Below are 25,721 nucleotides of genomic sequence, written 5' to 3' on the forward strand. Positions count from 1 at the left end.
ATTCACAGCTTCTTCCATTTAATTTTGATGTGTTGCCAAAGTACAGTTCAGGTAATAAAGTCTAAGCTAAAGGGGAATTTTTCTTTTGAGTAATACCACTATTAAGCTAATATACATAAAGACAAGATGCATTAGATACTACTCGTTGTTGCTTGAAGGGATTACCTAGAGGAATTATTTGATAGGTTGTTAAAGCAAACGTGAAATCTTTTAAAATGTGATGAGGACCCCTCCCAGGAACCTGTAACTCAAAAATGTTTCTGTGAATTTTCTCTAAAATTACCTCTTTTATTTTCCAAAAAGCCAGCTATAAGCTTTTTGTTAAGCCAAAGAAGAAGACATTCTTTACCCTCAGAAAAATGTCTTAGTAAAGGTCCTGAATGTCAAATTGAGACTGGAGAAGATTTGGTGACAACATAAGACAAGATGACAAATAGCATGTGCTTTGTTTATGTGCTAATTCCTTATCTGTCCACTTTCGGATCAATCTTCAAAGCTTGAGCTCAATGCCCTTTCTCCTTTTAAGCCTTCACTGACCTGCCCAATTATTTAAATATATATAAATAAATATATATTTCCAAAAATATTTTGTAGTTCCTTCCACTGTGCCCTCACAGGGCAAGTGCATGTACCTCTGCTTGGGACCTTTTCTTTTTGGCTCATCATATCCTGTGGCAATGTCCACTGTCTCTCCTTAGAGCATCATCTCCTTCAAGATCAAGAATTGCTGGACTTGAAGAGTCTTGGAGGCCATTTCTGGTCTTACATTCCTGACACATTGGGGTTCTGTGGCAAATGAATGCTTGTCTGCTGAGGGCAATTATTATTAATATTTTAGACAAGATCTTGCTCTGTCACCCAGGCTAGAGTGCAATGGTGCTATCATGGCTCACTCTAGCCTTGACTTCCTAGGCTCAAGTGATCCTCCCACCTCAGTCTCCCAAGCAGCTGGGACCACAGGCACCTGCCACCATGCCCAGCTAATTTTTAAATTTTGTGTAGACAGGGTCTTACTATGTGGCCCAAGCTGGTCTCGAACTCCTGGGCTCAAGTGATCCTCCTGCCTTGGCCTCCCAAAGTGCTAGGATTACAGGTATGAGCCACTGTGGCTAGTTGGTTTTTAATCACTTAAATAAATAAATAAATAAGTAGTTGGTTTGACTATGTTGTGTTCTTGTAATCTAAATTAGCTTTTAGATTGGGCAAATTTGGAGTTCAAAATCAGTTTTCCATCCCCCTCTGTCATTGTCTTTCCTTTGTTTGCTTGTTTTGTGCGTGAGAAGTGAAGCTATGTCCTATGATGGTGATAAACTCCAGGTGGAGGATCAGTGTACCTGTTTGGGTCCCTAAGTCAGCAGACATTCCTTGAGCATCAGCTCTGTGCTAGGAAACAGAGATCAGTGAGATGAGATGAGGAGCTAGCAATTCAGTTATGGAGTCAGGTAGATTCATAGAAAAATAAAATTGAGGGTACAAAGAGTACCTCCCATTGCTCTAGTTCTTAATTGCAAACTTACAAGTGCAATAACTGCAAAAAATGCTTGCCAACTGATGGAATAAAAGTGTTCTGATTGGAAAAAGCGTTTCTGGTGTTGTCTACAAATCACTCAAGAAAGTCTTGGAGGGTCCTGGGATAGATTTAGATGAGTACATTGAGAAGACCCTAGCATGTAAGATCCAATCTTTAGGGCAGTCGTTAAGGGCCTTGGGATGTTGTAAATGTGCAAAAAACAACAGCAAAAACAGCCCTCATAATATGAGGTCCTAGCAAGAGTCCTATATATGGACTTGGTAAGGGTGGAAGGCACATTCTGAGCAGAAGAGGATGGTTGAAGGCCACCAATGATTCCTGGCAGATTATTAATAAAGGGTGAGGGCCAGGGACCCTGGGGGACTGAGGAGGTGAGAGAAATTCCCAAGGAGTACACCAAGTTAGACAAAAAAATCCGAATTCACCATGTCTCTTGATTATTATTTAAGGGCCGCTGACTTGCCTAACAGAGCATGCAAGCATCGTCTGCAGGCTGGGGGGTGGAGGGAAGCTCAGTTTTCTGAGAAGACCAAAGCTCCATGGACCTCATGTGAGATTCCTGTGAGGCAAGTGCGGGGACATGGGCTGTGGGGCCGGAGGGGTTGTGCCTGGAAGCCCCTGGGCCTAAGCTTTCTAGAGCAGTGGGCCTAGGTTAGAGGAGTTTGAGGTTGTCATGGAGAGAAAACTCCTGGTTGGGTGTGTGCCACAATTGTGAGCCTTCCCACTGCTCCCTTGAGGGAATGGCACCCTTTTTGGAGACCTGTTTTATTAAGCAGAGCTTGACTCGGTGAAGAACCCACAGTGTCACTGCACTTTAACAGGGGCAGTGGGGAGTGATTTTCTGGGAAAGAGCCTGCTGCTTGCCTGTCAGTGGCCCTGACCTGGCGCTTCCTCTCTCCTTCCTAACCCTGTGCCTTTGGGATCAGTCGCCCTAAGGCAGAGAGCAGGAGAGGCCAGGGCTGTGGAGATCCTCCTGGAGGCAGGTGGAAGTCACCAGGAGGGGGCAGCGCACACGCACCTTAGTCTTCCGTTTCTGTCCGGAGGCTGTGGGGCAGGGAAAGAAGGCTGTTAGCTGTTTGCTGTTTGGGTGGTCCAGGGAAGCAAGAACTTGAGCTCAGGTGTGTTTGCCCACTGAGTCACTGAGAAGCCCTGGGGTCTGACTTTCCTGCTGTTATTTCCTTTGTATGATTGTTGCAATCTCTGTCTCTCTTTCTTTCCCTCTGTCCCTCCCATCCTTTCTTGCCCTTTCTCTCTCTTTCTTGTCTTTCTTTTTTCTTCACAAATTTTAAAAATTCAAAAAAGTATGATGACATAATAACTTCATATAATTACATTCAAAAATGATAATTTAACATTTTTATCTTATTGATGCAAGTTGTTTCTCTTTTAATAAAATAGTTTAGCAGTTTAATAATATAAATGGTATAGTTTAAGGTGTGTGTGCGTGTGTGTGTGTGTGTGTGTGTGTGTGTGTAAAACCCCAGACCATTCTCCTTTCCCAAGGCCACCTTCCTTGGAATCATCTTTCTATACTTTGCATATCTACCTGACTGTGAACACTATGTGGTATTATTTTGTATATATTTTTTAAAGTTCACATAGATTGTTTTATATTACACATACATATCAGTATACAATTTTGCCTATCTTCTTTCTCACTTAGCATGGCAGTGTCTTTCTGCTCAAATATGTAGATCTGATTTAATCTTATATATATATATTTAACACACCTTATTTTAAACAATTTCTATTTCTTTGTGGATGGACACTTGGGTTGCTCCAGCTTTTGACTCTATGACAATAAATGTTGTAATATTCTACTGATCATATTACAATGACTATTCTTGAGTCCATATGTGAGAACTTCTCTTGTGTGAATACCTGGAATGGAATTGCGGGGTCATGAAGGGTGCTGATTTATAATTTTCCAAGATACAGGCCAAGTGCTTTTCAAAGTAGTTATAACAATTTACACTTCCTCCAACAATTTCAGAGAAATTTCATCACATCCGTAGAAATGTTTTACATTGTCAGGCTTTAAACACTTTGTCAGTCTAGTGGGAGAGGAATAGTATGTCACTGTTATTTTAATTTGCATTTCACATTTCTTAGGAGATGAACAACTTTTCATGTTTCTTGGCCACCGAAGTTTCCCCTCTGTGAATGACCTGTTATTCACCTTACTGGCTTCTTTTTTAACCCTATGATTTGATTCTTCACTTAGTGGTAGCTAAAGAGAGTTTCTTAGGGGGTAGATTTCTTGAGCAGCTTGTAGCTAGCGTCTATATTGTGGACATGACTACACATAGTAGCTTATGAGGGGGAATTCTTGGGATCTACTACTAGAAGAGCCCTTGCTGAACTTTTAATCCAGCTCTTCAGTTGGCCTTTCCATCTTGGCAAGGAGAAAAATTTATTATTTATCCAGGGCATTCTTGCCCCCACAGTAAGGGAGTATTCTCTAGTGACCATTTTTCATCACTTCTTTTGATGGTTTTCAGCAAAATTTCCTGTCTGGTCTTAGATTTCGGAATAGTGGTGCTTTGCTTAATTGGCTCATTTTCATCTCATGAATACTGTGAATTTGCCATTGACCAAATTTATCCTCATCTCCTTCTTTCTTGGGCACTGGTGACTAGAAAGCATAGAATTAAGCTTGTGTGTGTTTTTTTTCTTCCTAACAAGTGTATGCATTTCTAAACTGAATTCCTGGCTCCATTGATATCTCTTTATTTTTTATTTATTTTTATTTTTAAATTAAATTATCTTTTTCTTTTCTTTTTTTAAGCCTACATATTTTTGTACAATCCATGGACATGTCTACCCCTGTCTTTCCTCCTCTATGCCTTCCATTTTTATTTGCTGGTTCGTTGTATTCTATTGAATAAGATCGGGGAGTTGATAAATTAAATGTCTGATGAAAAATGAAAAGAAAGGGCATAAGTAACAAAAAGTTAAAGATGAGTGCCTTGTGCAGATCATGATAAAGTCCTCATTGAGTTCCAGGCCCTTGTTGTGAGCATGGAAGATGCAAGGATAATCCAGGAAAAGAGTGAGGAAGAACTCTCAGTGACTTCAGGACCGTGACAGGACCCATGCTTACGCAGCTGGAGGGAGTGCACAGGCTTGCCTGGAAGCCTAGGTTGTGACTCCAGAGGAAAACGCGCCCACGTTATCTATCCTTTTTGCTGTCAGTTGCATGAGAAAAAGTATTAACATTCAGGGCTCTTTGGAATGCAGTTCTTATTGTGAGATCATTTAGAAGAGTGAGGTCATTGTGATCTCTATTGAAAATGTTGGTGAAAAATCTTGCAAAAATGTATCTAAAGTATGATAACTCTGAAACACTTGATATTAAAAATTGAGCATTCCTTTCAAGTCTTAAAATGTTTCCTTCTTCTATGTGTGGTGGGAGGAGGGAAGGGAACGAAAGCTTCCTGCACATTTATTAAGTGTGCCAGGCCCTGGGTATAAGGGACAACCAATATTTTTTTCAGAAAAAGTCACCATTCTATCTTGGAGGCTGGTTTTTTATGTAACAGGGGACAATGTTTGTGTGGATGCTTTTAAAAATATTTATCTTTGGTGTAATTTTGTCTTCTCAGAGAATCTACTTATTTTTATTTTTAAAATTTATTTTCTAAAAAGAGGTGCCCAAACCCTTACTATACAGCTTGTCATCATTTTCCTCCACACAGTGGCTGACCTATAGATGCTGTATGTTCCTCCCCATCGTTTAATATTTTTTTCATTTTAACTCACATTGTTAACAGCAGGGCTACATATTTGTTTTCAGTGTCTTAATTGGAATATGTTATATATCTTAAATTTTTTCAGGAAGAAAGGGGAGAATTCATCCTGCATAATTTCTTGTAGTGCCTTTGTAACTCCAAGTACAGTTCATCTGTTTCTCCATCTGTCCATCCATCCATCCATCCATCCATCCATCCATCCATCCATCCTTTGAGTACCTACGTTGTACTGGGTACTGAGCTAGGTGAGTTATAAAATAGATCTAACTGTCTCAAAGACATTGTGATCTAAGAAAACTGAATAGACAGGTATTTAAATAACTGTAGTACAGGGTAGAGTATAGGAAATTCCATAATGATGGTTTTAATAGCTATTTGTTCATATCACTAGGGACTTTACTGATTGCAAATGATAGAAATTAAGATCAATTCAGGTTCGTGACATCTAGCCTCAGAGACAGTTGTATCTAATGGCTCAAGTGGTGTTTTTAGAGTTCTGTCTCTTTAGCTCTGCTTCTTTTGTGGACTGACTTCATTTTTGGATGGTCTATTTCCTTGTAGCAGAAAATTTCCCCATGGAAGTTGCAGGCCTGTGCGATCCTTCAGCTATGATCCCAGAGAAAGACAGAGACCCTCTCTTTCCCAGCATTCATTTATTTAATCTCAGGGAAGACTCCTCTTGGTGTAATTGAGGTCATGTGCACATCTCTAAGATACCAGCGTGGCCAAAGGGATGGAGTTTTCTCCATCCACCCTTATATTGGAGGGCTTAGGGGGTGGGGGAGGGAGGAGCGTTCCCACGGAGAACGCGCTAAGGCCGCGTTGGGGTTTGTGAAATGTGGTTCATCGAAGGAAAGATTGATATTGTCACTGACAAAGGCAGAAGGAGGAGATGCTGGGCCAGGAAAATAGAGAAAAGAGGACGGGGTAGGGGAAATGCACTTTAGTATTTTAGGAGGTAAAGGAGGGAGTGGCTGTTTCTCTTGAAATGTGAGGGAATATGTGACTTTTCTTGTGCAGTGATGACAGTAGCATCTCTGTGGCTCTCACCATAAGAGTAGAAACACCTTTGAGAGGAGTGGATGCAATTCCATGGTATTTTCACCTATGTACACTGGTGATACTCTGAAAGGGAAAGAAAAGTGAAATTGTTGGGTGAAAGACTGATAAAACAGGAGAAATGAAACCCAGTGAACTGGTTATCGACCATGAAACCTGTCAGTCATGGTTTCTGCTCAGTCATGCTCAGTTTTGCTCTCCTGCCATATTTTTAAAAATGGCGAGGCTCGGATGGGTGTGGAGGGAGCGCCTTGGACACCTGGGTGAGGTGGATGGGAGTTCTTCATGGTGCTGCTGCCTACATTCTGAGTCACTGCGATTCACTCTCTGCTTTGTTACAGTTTCATCGCAAATCAGAAAAGGTTAGAAATCATCAACGAAGATGATGTTGAAGCTTACGTGGGACTGAGAAATCTGTGAGTACTCAGGACCAGCACACATTATCTCAGAGATTTTTCCTATTGTCTACTCTGGTCAGGCAGGCATTCACTGGTTCGTTCTAATATGCGTGAAATTATGTGTCTTCACAGGACAATTGTGGATTCTGGATTAAAATTTGTGGCTCATAAAGCATTTCTGAAAAACAGCAACCTGCAGCACATGTAAGTAGAGACTGATTCTTTTGCTTCCCAGGACCTATTTTATTCAGTATTTCCCCCCTCTGTTTATTTTCCTTCTTTTCCAACTCGAAACCTCCCTTTTTAAAGTTAGTGTAGCTGTGATAATAGCTTAGAAACATTAGCTCTGATTTTGTTTGATTGTTTGAATAGCTTCAGAGGGGTACTTAGAACAGGCTGTTTATTCCCTTTCATGAATTTCTGGGCCAGTTCCATCTTGGACAGAGCAATAGGCTAGCAGCAAGGAGTCTGATGTGAAAACTGTGTCCTTGCACAGAGTTCTTGATTTTCTTCCTTGGAATCATGACATGCTCCCTGGAAGACATCAAACCAGTGGAACTGAAAGAAGCTGACTTGGCCTTGGCCTTTATAGGGAAATAAAAATTACTGGTGTTTTTCCCCCCACAATAGGATTCTCTTTTGAACCTTCATTTTCCCAAAGTTGTCTGTCATGAATTGATAAAGGTAGAGAAAAATCAATCATGGGACATGCCAAAGGTACAGAAAATCATTAATAACGGGAACTATTTCCCCGAAGTCTTGTTGATGCTTTGTCCACTGAAGTCAAATGGAAATAGGGACAATGGGAACTGTTAGCTTGTTTGTTGCTAAATCCTCTAGATGATGGCACTTAAGTCCATAAGGCGTGGCTTTCCTGAGAGATGTCTTCATTAAACTAAAGATCACCTAAGTGCAGAATATTTATGCATCTCTGAGCACAGACTCAGAACTCCCATTCCCTGAGTTTTTAGTGGAGCTTCTGCCAGAAGGTTGTTGCCTGCATTCATTGATTCTGTTTTGCTGTACCAAATTCTCTTTGCAATGATACCTTACATATCATAGTCTATCTATGGGACCCTCACCTGGAATATTTCACATGATTTTTTTCTGATAATTGGTAGGGCAGATCTTTTTATTCACATTTCATAGATAAAATAAGAGTGAGGGTTTCCAGCTTCATCCATGTCCCTACAAAGGATATGAACTCATCCATTTTTATGGCTGCATAGTATTCCATGGTGTATATGTGCCACATTTTCTTAATCCATTCTATCATTGATGGACATTTGGATTGGTTCCAAGTCTTTGCTATTGTGAATAGTGGAAACCATCATTCTGAGCAAACTATCGCAAGGACAGAAAACCAAACACTGCATGTTCTCACTCACAGGTGGGAATTGAACAATGAGAACACTTGGACACAGGGTGGGGAACATCACACACCAGGGCCTGTCGCAGGGTGCGGGGAGGGGAGAGGGATGGCATTAGGAGATATACCTAATGTAAATGATGGGTTAATGGGTGCAGCACACCAACATGGCACACGTATACATATGTAACAAACCTGCACGTTGTGCGTATGTACTCTAGAACTTAAAGTATTAAAAAAAAAAAAAAGGGTGAGGGAGTTCTAGGTCTTGCTCAGATTTACAGATCATAAGTGTCAGAGTTATGACTCCAGGGCCAACCCCTCTCCATGTTCTTACATTAAGAGTACAGGAAATAAAATCTGTATCATCCATATAATTAGAGAATCAGACTTTCTTAGAAGATTTATCCTCTTTCTTTTTTTGAGAACAGTTCCCCAACTGATTTCCATGCCAGTTTTAAAAGAAACCATTCTCTTAGAAGCAGATTGCCTGGACACTCTATTGAAATTTGTTGATATTATGGAAAATATTAATTTCATAAAGCCAATATCACAGCTTCATATTTTATAGGTGGCATTAATGATGAAGTCACTTTAAAAATACAGTCTGTAAATTAAGACATAAAACATTCTGCAAAAATGTGATAAAACTCCAGGGAACTTTATTAACACATTTCAATTAAATGCTTTTTGGAATCATCTCTGCAGTCTGCACAAATCTTTGCCTGCACAAATCTGATGGCTGCGTAGGCCTTGATAGCATAAACAAGAGAGAAGTTGGAAAGAAGAAAAAGGCAAAATGCTCTAATGCAGTCACTTAGATGTAATTAATGACCTCAGTGGTTAAGTTCTGGTATTTTCATTATAGTTGACCTTAGACCCGAATTACTCAACAACTGCATTTTACTGGCTGTTTTATCACATCACTTCTCCTAATGTTGTGATTTGGACAGTGGGCTCTAGCTAATTACAGTTTTATTAATAGACTTACTTATTACTTCACTTTACTTTGTACTTTGTATATTTTCCTTGTTGCATGCTATTTCTATGAATATGAAAGCCACCTTGTATATTTTTTCATGTTGATATATGATAGAATGATTTTGGTGGTATTCTTTGTGTAGTCCACAGCTTATACAAAGTCAAATATCTGTCCCTCGTTTTCAGAGAAGAATTATTTTAAAATGGGAAGCTAAAGGGACATACATATCTTACACAGTTTTCTTAAGAAGCAATAGCTGGGATGTCAATCATTGATCAAATTGCAAAAACACTGCTAATATTTGTAGCCATTATTGAATAGTAAGACAGAGAGAAATAGGCAAGTATCCGGCAGTTATGAAGAGGTCATCAGATGGCAGTAAGCTTCATATATTCACAGGACAAAAGAGGCTCTTAATCACCAAAATCTGAAATTAAATTAAGTAGTTTGCTTTCCAGAACAGTAGGGAGGAAGGAAGGAATTAAGTCAGGTGTCTGCCTATCCGGATCTTAGACCTAACCTCTGCTTATGATGGAGGACTCTGGGGACCAGCTTGGTTGGTGGTCCCCTGATTTTCCACATGCAAACTGCACTCTTACCTCAAATATCAAGGCAGTGGGGTGCAAGGGAGCTGATAACAAAATATGTATTAAAGGCTGTTTCTCTGTACCCCTGGGATATACTGATGATCTCTCTGAGTTTCCCCAGCAATATAAAAACGCATACAAGATCAGTCTATTTCACTTCGGGTTTTAGGGAAATTTAAACGGGATCCTCTCTCTCACTTTCTCCACTTCTCCCCCTACCCTGTCCGTATTAGCATCACATGGGGACTGCCCAGAGCCCCAGAGAGTGGTCACTGCGTTATTTCTTGATGCCTTTAATTCCTGCCCAGCCCCTAAGAGCCCAGGGACTGTGAGAAAAGCTGGTATTTGTGTTTTCCAGGGACTTTGCAGAGGTGCTAATTAGCTCCCTTGCAAAGCTCTATAATCAAACAGTAAGAGGATTGTTGATTTTTTTCCCTCCCCTCTTCCTCCTTTTTGGCTTTTGGCCCCAATAATAAGTATGGTTCATAAGACTCATCTTGTTCTTTGGCCCATAACCCCGCTCTTTGCTGTGCTGCTGGCGGCCCCACAGAGGCAGCAGCTCCGCCGGGCGGCGGTTTTACCAGCAGACAGGGAGACCCTTCACCCTAAACTGCTTTCTTCGCTGCCTCTCTCCGCCTTTTTCTTGAGGAGGAAAGCAGGTTTTTGGTTTTTGGTTTGTTTTAGAAAGATTGGGACTTCCGATGAAAGCATTTGTGCCTTAGAAACTGTGGAAAAGATAGGCAGACTGACTTTTCAATGCATTGTAGACCAGTGAAACCCACTCTTTTCTTGTTTGTTTGTTTGTTTTTGCTTAGTTTTAAGAAGGAGTCTTGCCGTTGTTGCCCGGGCTGGAGTGCAATGGCGCCATCTTGGCTCACCTCAATCTCTGCCTCCGGGGTTCCAGCAATTCTCCTGCCTCAGCCTCCCAAGTAGCTGAGATTACAGGCGCCCGGCACCACACCCGGCGAATTTTTGTGTTTTTAGGAGAGACGGGGTTTCGCCATGTTGGCCAGGCTGGTCTCAAACTCCCAACCTCAGGCGATCCACCAGCCTCAGCTTCCCAAAGTGCTGGGTTTACAGGCGTGAGCCACTGCACCCGACCAAAACCCATTCTTAATTCACGTTCCAAAAGAAGAGACTTATGTGGGCACATTTTACAACTTCCTGGTGGATTATTTTTTCACGTGGGTGAGCACTTTATACTCAGTGTGAAGCGAGAAGATGCACGCCTAGAAGGAAGGAGGGTACCCTTGTGTAGGTAGGGGTTTGGATGAGTGGAGATCTCAATATAGAATTAAACTGGGAGTGGACACACACGTTCATGATTTGTGAGACACCAGAGTGGTAGGTTCTTTCTTATCAACTGACTAGCCTTAGTTCATGCTTCGGCTCCTGGTTGTAACCCCAGGACTGTGTGACTGATCAGACACACCAGGATACTTCCTTAGGCTGACAGTGAAGAGTAGCCTCAGGTAAGGGGCCAGGATCACTGTCACCCTCAGATGTCATCTTTTTTATTTATTTTTTATTTTTTTTTTTTTTATTTTTTTTTTGAGACGGAGTCTCACTCTGTTGCCCAGGCTGAAGTGAAGTGGCGCAATCTTGGCTCACTGCAAGCTCTGCCTCCTGGGTTCACGCCATTCTCCTGCCTGAGTCTCCTGAGTAGCTGGGAATACAAGCATCCGCCACCACGACCGGCTAATTTTTTGTATTTTTTTAGTAGAGACGGGGTTTCACCGTGTTAGCCAGGATGGTCTGGATCTCCTGACCTCGTGATCTGCCCGCCTTGGCCTCCCAAAGTGCTGGGATTACAGGCGTGAGCCACCACGCCCGGCCAGATCTCATGTTTTATCCAACTCTCAGCCCAACACTTGCCTTCCTGGGCAGGAAACATACGCTGAAAGACTCATTGGCTTCCTCCGTTTTGTAGAGGTCTTGGCTGTTTCTATGAAAGTTGATGTTTGTTTTACATTCATTTTATTTATTAAACACATCTGTAGGCCCAAGCATCGGACACTCTTTAAATAAATTTAAACAGTAAACAAATTTGCAGAGTGAGTCAGCTGCCAGGGTTATGGCTCTGAATTTCCTACCCCAAAATCTCATGGCACTGATCATTGGAAACTCTTTTATCGAATCAGATTACATGTTTGGAACATGTCAGTAAATTATTATTTTTTTAATCACAAATGTATCTTTTTATTGTCTGGTTGGTTCAAATCTGAAGACATACCGTCTTCAGATGAAATCTGATGTATTCCTTGTTATCTAATTTTTTTTTGTTCCCATCGTGGAGGTATTCGGTTATCTAGCTCATATGTAAACAATCTCAGTAGTGTTTTTTCATCAATAAAATGTCTTTCATATAAAGACATATTGAATTCAGTTAATATTCAGAGTTTTGTATGCCACATAATTTCAAAATATCCATGATGCTCTTTAGTTTTAAGGCATCTTTTTTCCCTACTGGGTTTATAGTTTTAAATTTTATTTAATGTTACATATCTTCCTATTAGTTGTTCAAAAGATCAGGATTTCTATGAGATATATAACTTGGCTCCAAATCAACATATGAAAAATAAGCTTTTGGGCGAAAAAAACATTAAAAATACACAATATATTTATGCTACCCCTCCCTGCAAAGAAAAAAATATAGACAAGGTTAGAGGAAAAACTCAGCTATCACTCTAAGTGAAAGAGAGAGAGATTTGGATGTAAGTAAAGCATGCATAATGATCAAATAAAATTGTATTTTGTAAACAAAATCTCTGAATACTGTGTTCCTAAAATGTAACATTTTAAATTCATGTTTAATGTTTTTGATTCCTTTCAGCAATTTTACCCGAAACAAGTTGACGAGTTTGTCTAGGAAACATTTCCGTCACCTTGACTTGTCTGAACTGTAAGTAATGATTTTGTGTGGCATTTGGGGAAAAGTTTTCAAAGGAAGGGGTAATTCAGTATTTTTCTTTTAATGAGTGATGTTGCAGATCTATTTTCATATCAAATTCTCGAAAAATGATTTCTGAAGTTTCAGTCTCTCAGTCTTTTATTCCCTGATGGTTTATTATTTCTCATTTTAAAAATTCAGTAATTAAAAAAATAGAAATCTCAGTAGTGACGTATCATTTCTGGTTCGTTTAAATGTTGTTTTTACATAAATAATTTCTAGTAGAGGGAAAAAAGAGAAAAAGAAGGGGGCTTTGTGTGAAACAGCTATATACTTTATATCTCACAGCATCTGTTTGGTTCCTGTTGGATTCAGGCCCTAAAGTCAAGCAAACCCATTCAAGGAGGAAATAAAAATGGGCAAAACTCTGCTCACTTTTGTCCATCTTAAGGATAGGGAACATTGGAGGAAAGGTAGTTCTTCTCTTTCCCTACCCATCTTTGTGAGATTTTCTTCCAGGTCTGTTACTGCATTCAATATTTATTTTTAAGTCCCATTTTCTTCTGTTGTGAAATGATAGAAAACATATTTAAAGGTGGTGACGACTAATAGCCAGGATTTCCAAGTGAGCTCAATTCCTTGCGTTGTCCCCATTAAACAAATATGAACTGTTGCCATTCTTATGGCACCTCAAAACGTCCTAATGCAGAGGATTTGTGGGGCAGATGTGGGCCCAGGAAGAGGCCTTTGAAGATTAGACAATGGCATTTGCTTAAACTCTATGTTGCCTGAATTGTGGAGTCTTTTCATGAAGATCCATCCTTATTCACAAGGAAATTGTGCAGATTGGAAGATGTCACTGCTGGAGAGACAACAAGTTAATAGGTGTAATGGGTGTTATATGGTGAAAGTCTTGGCAATTGGCAATTATTTGGAATAAAGTGAATTCAGGGCATTGAAGCACTAATGCTTCTAACACAGGAATAGGCATGACAAACTAAAGGAAGATATATGAGATAGGATAAAGTACTTGGTGTACAAATTTTGGGCAACATTGTTTAAAATTTTCTTGCTGGATTAAAAATTAGAATTTCAATTTCAAATTTATGTCTCAATATTCTTCTTGAAGCATATTTAATCCATTGATTCAACCAATGTTAATTTTGTACCTATCACAAATCAACATGATATGGCACAGGGCCGTGGGGATAAAGGGAGAAATGTTTCTATGTTCCTGGATTCTGTTATCCAGTGGGAGAGGTAGAAACCTAAAGATATAAGTGTAATGTGCCGTCATAATCATTGAGCTTGCACAGTAAGCTGGAGAAAGAAGCCAGCTGTGCACCAGTGTTGTGTTGTCGTATGAACATTGCTGTATTCATAATTGAAACATTCCTTTCCTTCTTTATCCCTTCTGCTGAGTTAATGATATCCTCTTTTAGAAAGACTCTTTAGTTTTGCATGTCCTCAGAGCTCCAGGAAGCATTTTGGATTAGTGGGGTTTAAACTGATGGTGGGCCTTTTCTGTGGTCTTTTCCATATCCCATAACATCAAATCCCATTTTGGTGTTGGAGGGATACTTGGAGGTGATCAAGCAGACACAAATTAAATGAGTCTATCATGACCACATTTTCCCCTAAGAAACTCCTGGAAAAGTCTCCAGGGATCCCTGAGATTCTTAGAACCCAACCAGAAAACCACAGGACTAAATGATGTGGCAAAATCCAGGTCCTGTCTTCACGGAAATCTTAAGTATTGTGGTTAATGCCAGGCAGAGTCTATGTAACGATTTTAAATGGCCTCATTTAAAGGCTCATTACCATAAATGGAATTCATCTTAAATAGGCCACTGAGTATTATAAATAAGCATTTAAAGATTTTTTTTTCCTTGTGGTTTTTATTTTCCTCTTGACTACTTCCTCTTTTACCCATTGCAGGCCACAGGAGTCCAGGCAGCAGGGCTGAGGTCTGAATGGCGGTGGCTTTCCACCCACAGTGGTCTAACACAGCTCAATCGGCAGCTCAGTTGCTTTGCCCTCAGAAGAGCTTGCTGTGCGCGTGTGTGTGTGTGTGTGTGTGTGTGTGTGTGTGTGTGTGTGTGAAGGAGGTCTGCAGCTCCCTTTCAGGTTCTCTCTCTCACCTTCACTCCCGCTATCTTGAATCAATGAAACTGACTGTGATTGCATGATGCAGAAAGCTAGGGGTACCAGCCTTCTGGCATTCACACTTTAGTCTTAGCTTTGTACTTACAGTCTCATTTTAAATTGAGATGAAATTGTTCTGCCCCCTGCTGAAGTTTGAGCTTAGAAAGTGGTAACACTTGAGCCTTTAGCCTGGTCAGAAATAAGCATGTTAGCATTCCTGAAAACTTCCTGTTGGCATCTTCTTAATAACTCTATCATAACCATGATAAATTTGTCATGGCACCTTATTTTCCCCATGTTATGAGATGTTCTTTTCTATCCTATATTTTGGCTATTTCTCCTCTGTATCTCATTTCCCCTGTTATTCTGTAAGGTCTTCTGTCATTCTCCAGTGCTGTCTGCACATAGCAGATGCTCAGTAAGTATCAGATAAATGAAGGAATAATAAGTACTGTCATGCTATGAAAGTGGTATGACTTCAAAGCGTTGCTGGCTAGAAAGAATTCATAATGCTGTAGTATTTTACAAGCACCAGTGTAGCTAAAATGGAAAAAGGAACTTGATCTGTTGTCGTTTTTGTTCCCTGTAGGATCCTGGTAGGCAATCCATTTACATGCTCCTGTGACATTATGTGGATCAAGACTCTCCAAGAGGCTAAATCCAGTCCAGACACTCAGGATTTGTACTGCCTGAATGAAAGCAGCAAGAATATTCCCCTGGCAAACCTGCAGATACCCAATTGTGGTAATTTATTTTTAAAGCAATGTGTTCTAGTTGCTATTAATTATTCTTATTGCCTTGGTGTGGTAGTCTGGGAAAATTACCACTACCTGGATTGTATATAGTATTCTGTTGATGTCTCCAGTGAATCAGACAACATTTGTGTGTAGTGTGGAGTCATCGGCTGGGAGCAACTTTGCTGAGTATTCTTTGCAAGTAGAATATTAGTTCGGAGTGGGTGGCTGTGAAGTGCATAGAGAAAAAGTACACTGCTTATTCTTTTTGTTTGTTTGTTTGTTCACTTGCTTATTTGTTCATGTTTGTTTATCCATCTATCCATGCATCCATTCATCCACCCATCCGTCTGGGCAAAAACTATCTGCTGAAAGTGTGGCACTTCTCTGGCCACATATGCCCTTGGTTGGCATCCAGGCCAGGGATCTCAGGGTGATGAAAGTGTCCTGGCAGCACAAGCAAATGCAATTCAATCCAGCACATTCCCTTAAACTTGTCTTACTGCCAGATGTCTGTGTCTCTTGATGGGGTGCCCCAAGTCTGCTGTGGTACGTGCTTCTCCCCATGTCTGGACTTCAGATCTCCTACTTTACCGTCATCCCCTACTCCTCTCCCCAGCGTTTTCATCTCCAACATTTTAAAGGGCACCGAAGGGCAAAGTCAGAGCTCGTGTGAGTGCTAGTGAGTTATAAGGAAGGAATAGCAACGTGTTCTGCTTAGGATTTTACTAGTCTTCAGTGATGTACCTCTACAATACCCACATGTGCATGTTACTCCCCCACTGACATTTGAGTCGGTTAGTCAACCAGTTAACAAGTTCACAAACAATTATGTTTCATCTTCTGGCCTAGTGGCTGGTGACACAGCAGAAAGCCATGTAGCACCTGGTTCTTGTGCACAAGGAATCATCTGTGTATTAACCACAAACAACCGATTCTTTGTTTTTGGAAGACCCTATTATTTGAGGTCTACTTTTTATTTAAGAAAAATGGAGCTGCTGCACACGCTTTGTAGGAATGCGATAAAAATAAAGATATGTGTCTGTTTCTTGCCCTGAATGACCTTAGAAGACGGCCCTGACCCTTCCCACAGATTTTTCTGTCACAAGTAGAGTCCTTTGGTTTCATAATGGGGGAATAAGGCTTTGTTCTCTTGCCAACCTCTATCAGTTTTCTTTGCTAGCTAACACTTAAAAAAAACCCAAACAACTTTTAATATGTGTCTTTTCCTGATTGATAAGAGGGTAACTGTTCTCTGTTCTGGTACAAATTTGTACCACTGAGAGGAATTGCCTAGAGGGACAAGAAATTCAATGTTGAGTCACCTGGCCTTTGGCCAGCTCCCAAATCCCCATGGCCTTTGTGGCCACATTGGTTCAGCAACCACTGAGAGGAAAAGAGAGAAAGCATCTGACTCTTGCTCTGGTTTCACAAACTGCCTCTTAACAGACATCTGCTTTGCCCTTGCCTGAAACCAATTCCATTTTTTTTTCCATTTTAATTTTTGGTTGTATTGTCTTGGCAGCATTCTGGGAATGCACCCCGCCTTACGTGTTATTGCTCGGCCATTGTGATTGGGATAGGGGACATGTAAGGAGTGAACTGGTCCTCATTTTTCCTAATCAGTTTGTCAATTTTCAATCATTTTTTATTTCTGTTTTCTACAAATTAGTCAACGAATTGTGTGTCTAAGAGTGAGTTTTTGAATCTACTGTAATGAGGGCATGGGCTCAATTGATCCTTTAGGATTGAATGATTACATTCACAGTAGCAGTCACAATTCATTTCAATGTCAAGGATGCTTTTCAAAAAGCAACATTATAGAAGAGTGTGGCAAGTGAATTGACAGACTTATTTTTCCTATCGTTTTTGTGTTCTTGTTTTGTTCTTTCTCTTTTAATTTTTATTCTCTTTCAAGTGTTTTACTTTTTGTAATTGCATGTATTATATTGATATGTTTTGTTGCAAAGGTAATTTCCTACATTACACATATGACGTTTGTCTTGTTGTTGCTCCTAACCATTTCAGGTCAGTAGTCATAGATCTATCATACTCTTTTTAACCATTACATGAAATTCATGGTACAATGTGTCTTAATTAATTAAATGTTCCATATTGACGGGCATTTTGCTTATTTTCCAGTTTTTTGATACTGCAAAAATGTTTCAGCAAGCATCCTTATTCATGCTTTTTACACATATGTACAAGTGGAAAGGTTTTTTTAGAATACATAGAAAGAAGCAGAATTTTTGGTTTATGTGGTTTGCACAGTAAAAAAATGGCTGTATCGATTTATGCCCACCCTGACAAGGTATACCTTGATATTAGCGAACTTATTAGTGTCTGTCTTTCTAAAAAAAAAATGCTGTTATTGCTTTTGAGTTTGCATTTTCCTGATTACTCTTGAGTATCTTATATGTTTATTGGATTGTGTTTATGCTTCAGTAAATTACCTGTTTCTATCCTTTGTCTATTTTTCTGTAGGGTTTTTCCTTTTCTTTACTTTCATTGTTCTTTGTTTTTTCTTAATTATTTGAAAGTGATAAATATTCCCTTTTTAAAAAAATCTGTAACACTGAAATATTTTCTGCACAAATTTAAATATGTATTTTCTGCATAGAGATAACCACCAATAAGGCAGAAAAAATATTTTTGCTTTCCTTTATTTCTTCTCCCAGCTCTCAGTTTGTTATCGTCTGGGATTTTATTTCTATATTGCTACCTGGCTTTTTTGAAGATGTCCTGTTTCTTTGTATATCGTAGACTTTTGTGTCCTACTGTGTTCTCTTGGTGCGATTGTTCTTTTTGCTGGAGTATATCTTCTAATACTTCTTTCATAGAGATTAAAAAAATAAAATCAAGTTCTTAAGTGCTGGGAAATTGGCCTGTATTTTTTCTCCTTAGTGAAATTTGCTGAGTAAAACATTATAGGCTCAAAAACTCAGAACTTTGAAGATACTGCACCATATTCTTTTTGTATTGAGTGTTGCTCATGAGAAGTCTGAGGTCAGTCTGATACTTGCTCTTTCTAGGTAACCTGTGCTTTTTAAAAATTTTTCCACCTCTAGAAGTTTTGAGGATTTACTCCTTATCCATGTTATTCTTAAATTTCACCACAACGTAACTAGATGTGGGGTTAATTTTATTTTTAATTCTGCTTAGTGTGAGAGATACTCTTTCAATGTGGGGGTTCATGTCTTCAGTTCTGGAAAAATTTTCTTATTGATTGACTCGACGTATTCTTTCCATTTATTGTTTCATTCAGGAATCGACATTGGATAGATACTTACATTTCTGGCTCCACTCATGCTGGTCACCCTTGCCTTGGTAGTTTCCATCTGCTTGTCCTTGTGTACCGTATTATGGGAGAATTGGTTTACTCATCACTTAGCTCTTCAGCTGTTTCTCCAGCTGCTGATTTTTTTTCCTTTTAACCACTGATGATCAATTTCCACAATCTCTTGTGAGTCATTTTTTTGTGTGTGTGACTGAAATGCCCTTTTCCGTACTGGGGTGTGCCACATCTCCAGGGAGTCCTGCAATCCTGCTCTACTTTTGGGCTCTTTGAGGGCCTCACTATTTTGTGAAGCACATGGTTATGCGTCCCTTTGGGGCTGTGCTGCTTTTCGTTCATCCACTTCTGCTTTCTCTCGCTCAGGAGTTCTTTATAGTTTCTTCTCCGTCAGTGGCGTGCCTTCTATTTTCCAACATTGTTCTGGGTTCTAAGAAAAATATTGAGTATCACTTCCAGATAATCTGGGATAAGAAAGGGAGCCTTCACTTTGAGGCTTAGTCATGTATTAATTTTCTTTTGATGGTTTCCCAACTGGTTCTTTCAGGAGAAGTTAGATCATCTAAACAGAAAATGACACTAGAATGTTGGATTTAAAATCTTTCTCTGGAATTCTGTGTTGAAGAAACCAGATAACATGCCAGTATCTTCAAGTTAGATGCCTTGTTTGAAAAATAAAAAAAGAATTTATGGTCAGCTGGCTTTTTCTTTTACATATACTTTAAAAACACATCTGTTGTGTTTAAGTCACAGATTTGAAGTTGGTCTTGTTTCCACACTTTTTGGAGGGGGGTGAAACTTTTTAGCTAACTCGGAATCAGTAAACACTGTGGTCTTGTGTGTGTCATCTTTGTAAACCAACAATTTGCCAACTACCATGGCCATTGTATTTAGTTTGCAATTGGTACTATTTTTATTTCAATGAAGAAGAAGAACTACTGAGATTTTATTTGTTTGTAAGATGAGTTTTCTTTAAGAGCTTCCCTTGTTAGTATTTCGTCATGGAGGTATTATATGGAGAACAAGTCCTCTACATTTTACATGCAAATACACATATTCCATGGTGCCTACTGTACCCCTTGATCATAACAGGCATTTGATGAAGGTTTGCTGAATTAACAAATGCATGAACCATATCATATTAATGTTCATATTGGGCTAAGTTTTTAATATAATGGTGTGAACGTTTCAGTTAATTAAAAATAACTTAAATACATTATTTTAGCCAAATTATTCTATAGTTTAGTATTTTTTCATTCTTTTTGAAATTTTTATCCTCATTGCATTTTTGAGAGAATCTCATTTCTTCTTTTTTCTTTATATCCTTAGAGATTAATCAAGCATGATAGATGGGGCTGGGAAGTTTAACTGCATCATTTTCATTAATAGTGCAGTCAAAATGCCTCACAATATTTTTCTAACAGTCCCCTCCTGCTGTGAATTACTGTAAATTTATTCATGCTGTAAAACAAGTAGTGGTTCGTTTCTTCACAAGGCTCTTCTAAACCTTAGAAAAACTTATTAATTGCAAGGCAACAAAACATTTTCATGTAATATTTCCACATTAATTGGAATAAAGAGGTGCTATGAGCAATGGTTCTGAAGACTGAAACAGAATCATATAAGTGCTGGTGAAGAAAGCTGATTTGGCCAGGCTGTGCTGATTATCTTCTCGTACAAAAAATCTCCCTGCTAATTCTTCAAGTGTTTTTAATGAAATTATTTATCATGTAGTATTTTTTTAAAAAAATTTCTGCTCAATTCCTGCACACTTAGATGATTTTCAGCAGTTAATCTTGCAGTATAAACCTTTCAGTCACTTCCCCTGGCATAATGGGATTATTAAGGAGCAGTGGATGTTACATTTTAATTTTAAAAAATACGATCATTATTATTTAAATCTTACCTGAGAGCTTCTTCAGCAAGTGTTAATAGTACATGAAATGCTCTGCCTTAAGTAGATGGCAAATACATTTAAGAAAGGCAGTATTCCTCTGGGTCATATCAAAAGAATCCCTGCACCTATTTTACTAGTAACTAGTTACCACACAGAATGATAGTCCCACAGTGAATATAAGGTGGCAATTCACTTGTTGGTTGAAGAACTGTGCAGTTACTATATAAACCATCCTTAATGGTCCTATGGCTTGAAATCAGACTTGCCTTTTGTTTCCTTCCTATTTATTAGGACAATTTCAATTTTCCGCTTTTCTAACCTTCAAACTTTTAATGTAGAAGCTTTTAAAGGCACGTCCACAAAATACTATTTATGTTAGTGAAGGTCAGTTCACAGGTGCCCAGAAGGAGAGGCCAGGTTCCTTGAGATAAATTGAATTTAGTGATTTACTTTTAAGATTTACTTTTGGTTTCAACCACAGTTTGTAGCACATATGTCTGTGTAGCATATTTGTACATACTCCTTGTTTTGTTTGTGTTGAACCAAGAAAATAGACTGGTAGTAATTCTACTTTGTTAACACTCCAGATTAAAAGAATATGCTATATTAATGCTCTATGTGGAAGTTAGAGTGATATGAAACATTATTTTCTTAGCAACTTAGTTGGATTGACTTTCTTTCCTGAAAATTATACACAAAGGCTATTTTAGCATACTGCTTTGCTTTAATTTTCTTAGAGATCAAGTTTTGTCTCCTAAATAAAGCCAACCACACAGTGGATCGTTGTTTTTCTTTATCTTCTTAGAATGTCAAATGAAGTTGTTTTTTTCTCATCTGTCAACTGCTGTTTAAATTTTTGTGTTTAGAAGTTATGTGGTAGCTGTCACTATTGTGACATGGCTCACATGTGCTTAGAAGCGCAGTTTCAAATTTGAGCTTGCAAAGTCATTTTTGCTAACTTTCTGTCAGTTTTGCTACCAGGTATAAAGCAATCACTTCTAAATAGGTCAGGCTCATTTTTGCTTCATTCTTGGTTGTGGAATATAGCTGTTTAGGAGGCAAAGAACTTTGAAGATATGACAAAGAGATAGAAGGGTAGAGGGGAAGGTTATAGAATTTTAGTATTCTGTTGACAGAGAATTAAGAGATAGGTCAAGTGTTTTTTATTTGTTTTAAGTCATTTTATGTGTGCACAAATAGAAGTGAGAGGAGAGAAGGCAGAGAACAGACAAAATTATAATTTACTTGAATGTTTTTATACATGTAAAGTGATGCTCAGGATCACTGAAACAAGCTGAAAGCAAACACAAGCCAGACCTACTGGTGATTACTGAAAAATGTTAGTAAAACCCTGGCTTAATCCAAAATGACTAGAGATTTGTTTTTCCTTAAGAGAAAGTGAGGGCCTACACCCTTTGAATGAGTGATTGAAGGATCTAGTCAATTTGGTCAACTCTCAAGAAGTACACACTAATAGGTGGGAGCAGAGACATGGAAGATCCCGGCAAAGGAAGCAGCCGGAATGCTCTGGTTAAGGCCCTGGACAGACAGATGTGGGCCAGGGCCAACCCACTCACTAGCTATTTAGTCATGATACTTGATAGCCTTAACTTCTTCATCTGGAAATAGAAATATTAATGGCACCTACTTTTGAGGATTTTTGGGATGATTGATAAGGTAATAAATGGAAAATATTTAAAACAGAGTCTAGCACATACTAAGTATTGAATAAATAATAACTATTACTACCATCAATAAGAATAGATTTAAATGTATTTTACATCTGAATTTAAATATATGTATATATCTTATATTTTGTCAAATTGCTTGAAGTAAAAATAAAGCCACAACAAACATTACAATCAAAGAACTGATTATGTGCTCAAATCTGCTTGGGGAATGTAAGATCAATGGAATTTAAATGCATTTCTTTATGGCAGGAGTTCTCAGAACTTTTAATTTTCTAATGTGCATTGTGAACATCCAGTTTCTTACAGAGCCTCCTTCTCCTTCTCCTTCTTCTTCTTCCTCTTCCTCTTCTTCCTCCTCTTCTTCCTCTTCTTCTTTCTTCTTCCTTTTTTTTGTAATCTTGGATTTTTTTCCCCTCTAGAATCTCAATAAATTAGAGTTCTATAGGACACGCTTTGGGGAAAATTTGATGGACAAATCAGGTCCATATCAGATTTAAGAATAATAGTTGTAGGAACAAAAGCCCATTGAACAATTGCCGGACACTTTTGGTATAAACGCCTGTCCTTCCAAGTGTGTTCTGTGGAACAGAGAGTTTATTAGAAATGCAAATTCTTAGGCCCCAACTCAGACCTATTGGAAAAGAAGCTACATCTTTAACAAGATACTCTGGTGATTCATACACACAATAGAGTTTGGGAAGCTTTGGTGTAAAGAAAGTCAACATTTTCACTGACTGGTTGATGATTTTCTGCTGAGGTCTACAGGCCAGTACATCCTTCCTGAAGGAATCCAGATCAAGAGACATCTACGTGGAGGTATCTGTCTGCCTGGGAAGCTGGTCGTCTCCGATCTCCAGCGAGGTTCCCCAGAGTGCAAAGGAAGACAGCTGTAGGGCTTAGAGTCAGGATCCTTTTACAGTAGAACTAGCAGCTCTTGGAAGCGTTGCTGGGCTTTGCTGTGTGTTTGTGCCGATTTCAAATCTTATTAAGCCAAGAAGTAGTGCCTGGCAAATGGTTTATCCCGCCTTGGCTATTCATGCTTCCCAATTCATTTTTATTGTGCTAATTAAACCTCAAGTGATATTTCAAGTGCAGATTGTTTTTCCATTATTGAATCTTTGGCCAGCATATTAACGCTGTAGAATTAACGTGAGTCAGATGCTTACTCATTTGTGGAAGACTTTACATTTAAGAGATCTAGACTTGGCCAATTTTGCTCAGATTCCTTTGATGACAGGGTGATACAATTTGTCTATAAATAAAGGAGACTCACTCTTCTCCAGAATACACATGTAATTATGTTTAAATGAAATAATTCCTTTATCAAGGAATCATAAATACCACTTTATCAGTGGTATTTATGGTCCATGATGAAATGGATATGTACAGCTTGGGAGGTAGTGGTGAAGACCCTGAGCTTTGAGTTCAAATTCTAGGTCTGTATGTACTTGGACAATGTTGGATAATGTATTTGACTTTTCCAAAACTCATCTACTTCATTAATTAAATGAGGGCAAAAACTTATCTTCAAGAATGGTTCTAAGGATGAGATAAAACAAGGTACTAGGCAAGAATATCTGGTTCAGTGAATGCCCAATAAATACTAATATTAGTATTACTGTAATTAAATGCTTTTAGAGCTGTTAATTATGTGAGCTTAAGTTTGAAAAATAAAACCCACATGAGATTTTATAAGAAAAATTAACATTATGATGTAACATTTCCTACTGAAAATCTCTTTATTTTAACCTTTCTCTGCTCAGAATTTCCAAACTATTAGATACATTTATAAAGGTAGGAAATTCATTCCATGGGTTTGTACTTGATATGCCAGGGTGGGTGTCTTTAGGCTTCATTGGTGGGGTCTGGCTATGGAGGGAGTCATACCTTGAGAACAAGCACCATGACAGACCTTGACTCTGATGGTCACCCCAGAGTCAGCAGATAAATCTATAAATATAGAAAGTGGAAGAGTCGGTGGGGCATGGTGGCTCATGCCTATAATCCTAGCACTTTGGGAGGCCGAGGCGGGTGGAGTACCTGAGCTCAGGAGTTTGAGAACAGCCTGGGCAACATGGCAAAACCCCATCTCTACCAAAAATACAAAAAATTAGCCAGGCGTGGTGGTATGTGCCTGTAATCCCAGCTACTAAGGAGGCTGAGGCACGAGAATCCTTGAACCCATGAGGTGGAGGTTGCAGGGAGCAGAGATTGTGCCACTGCACTCCAGCCTGGGTGACAGAGCAAGATTATCTCAAAAATAAATAAATAAATAAATAAATAAATAAATAAATAAATGAAGAGGGAGAGTTATCAAAGCACAAACACTTGCAAGCTGAAAAAGCAGATGCATGAGTAGTAACTGACTTAAAGGGTGAGAATGCTGATTACCAAGTTGACAATGGAGAAAGCCAAGGGGAAACTTGGTTTATATGGCAGAACTACTACAATGCTTAGGGCGTGAGAGTACAAGTAACACCAAACACTGTATTGGTTGAAAGTCTGCTAAGCCCAGGTGACTGCACCTCTCCTGCCTCAGCAGAAAACTGGAGGCTTAATTCTCTAAAGTGGATAAAACAAAGGTTCTGAGAAACTCCAGAGAGAGTGAGGCCATGGGAACCACAGAGAATATGATGGATTTACATTCTGAATATTAATATTTCCAGGCCTCTTTCTCCTCCAAGCAGGAAATTGGAAGAGCATTATTTGAATAACTTGACCACCCCCTTCCTCAAAATGATTTCATGATCCTGACATCAGGTGGTACCTAGTAAATAGGCCAATAATATTGTCCTACAATGAAGCTGACAATTCATAAATTTGTGCAACGCTTCTAGTACCTCAATCTTAAAGATGTATGAATAGCCAGACATAATTGAGGAAAGCTTGTAATTGAAAGACAAACACAAAAGCAACAAAGAAAGAGAGAGAAAAAAAATTGCTAGAAACAAAACTGATATAGAGAAAAGAAAAATTCAAGAAATGATTATAAATATATCATAGAAATCGTAAGAGATATTGCATCCATGGAACAAGAAGAAGGTGCTATAAAATAAGAACATTCAGGAACAAAAGAAGAGCCTTGGGAATAAAAAATATGATAGAGGAATGAACAACCTTAAAAGCAGGCTTTAAAAATTAATCTAAAAAACTCTCCCTGCAAATAGAGCAAATAAATCAAAAGTTGGAAAATAGGAAAGGAATGGAGAATTAAATGGGCTATCTATAAGGTCCAACCTCCAAGCAATAGTTCTAAGTGGTAAGAAAGCATGTGTTATAGTTATATTGGCACATTTTTTTCCTTTCATAGTGGTACATAATAGCAATGTTGCAACCTGTAATTAATACTGTTTTAAATTTGGTGAAATAAAGTAAGTATTGCATATTAGATGGT

The 25,721-nt window shown here is 38.8% G+C and overlaps 1 protein-coding gene across 9 annotated transcripts in view; it reads left to right on the top strand.

Annotated features, from left to right (window-relative positions):
* The window catches only part of NTRK2 (neurotrophic receptor tyrosine kinase 2), a 365,023-nt gene that overhangs the window by 26,795 nt on the left and 312,507 nt on the right, over positions 1-25,721 (top strand). For 7 of the 9 annotated variants that reach the window (XM_077965319.1, XM_077965323.1, NM_001261297.1 and 4 more), the window contains 4 exon segments: positions 6,684-6,758; positions 6,873-6,944; positions 12,512-12,580; positions 15,303-15,457. In XM_077965319.1, coding sequence (XP_077821445.1) covers positions 6,684-6,758; positions 6,873-6,944; positions 12,512-12,580; positions 15,303-15,457 — 371 coding nt within the window. 9 annotated transcript variants of the gene reach the window in all.

The sequence above is a fragment of the Macaca mulatta genome, chromosome 15 (assembly GCF_049350105.2).
Source record: "Macaca mulatta isolate MMU2019108-1 chromosome 15, T2T-MMU8v2.0, whole genome shotgun sequence".
In the NCBI taxonomy this organism is placed as follows: Eukaryota; Metazoa; Chordata; class Mammalia; order Primates; family Cercopithecidae; genus Macaca; species Macaca mulatta.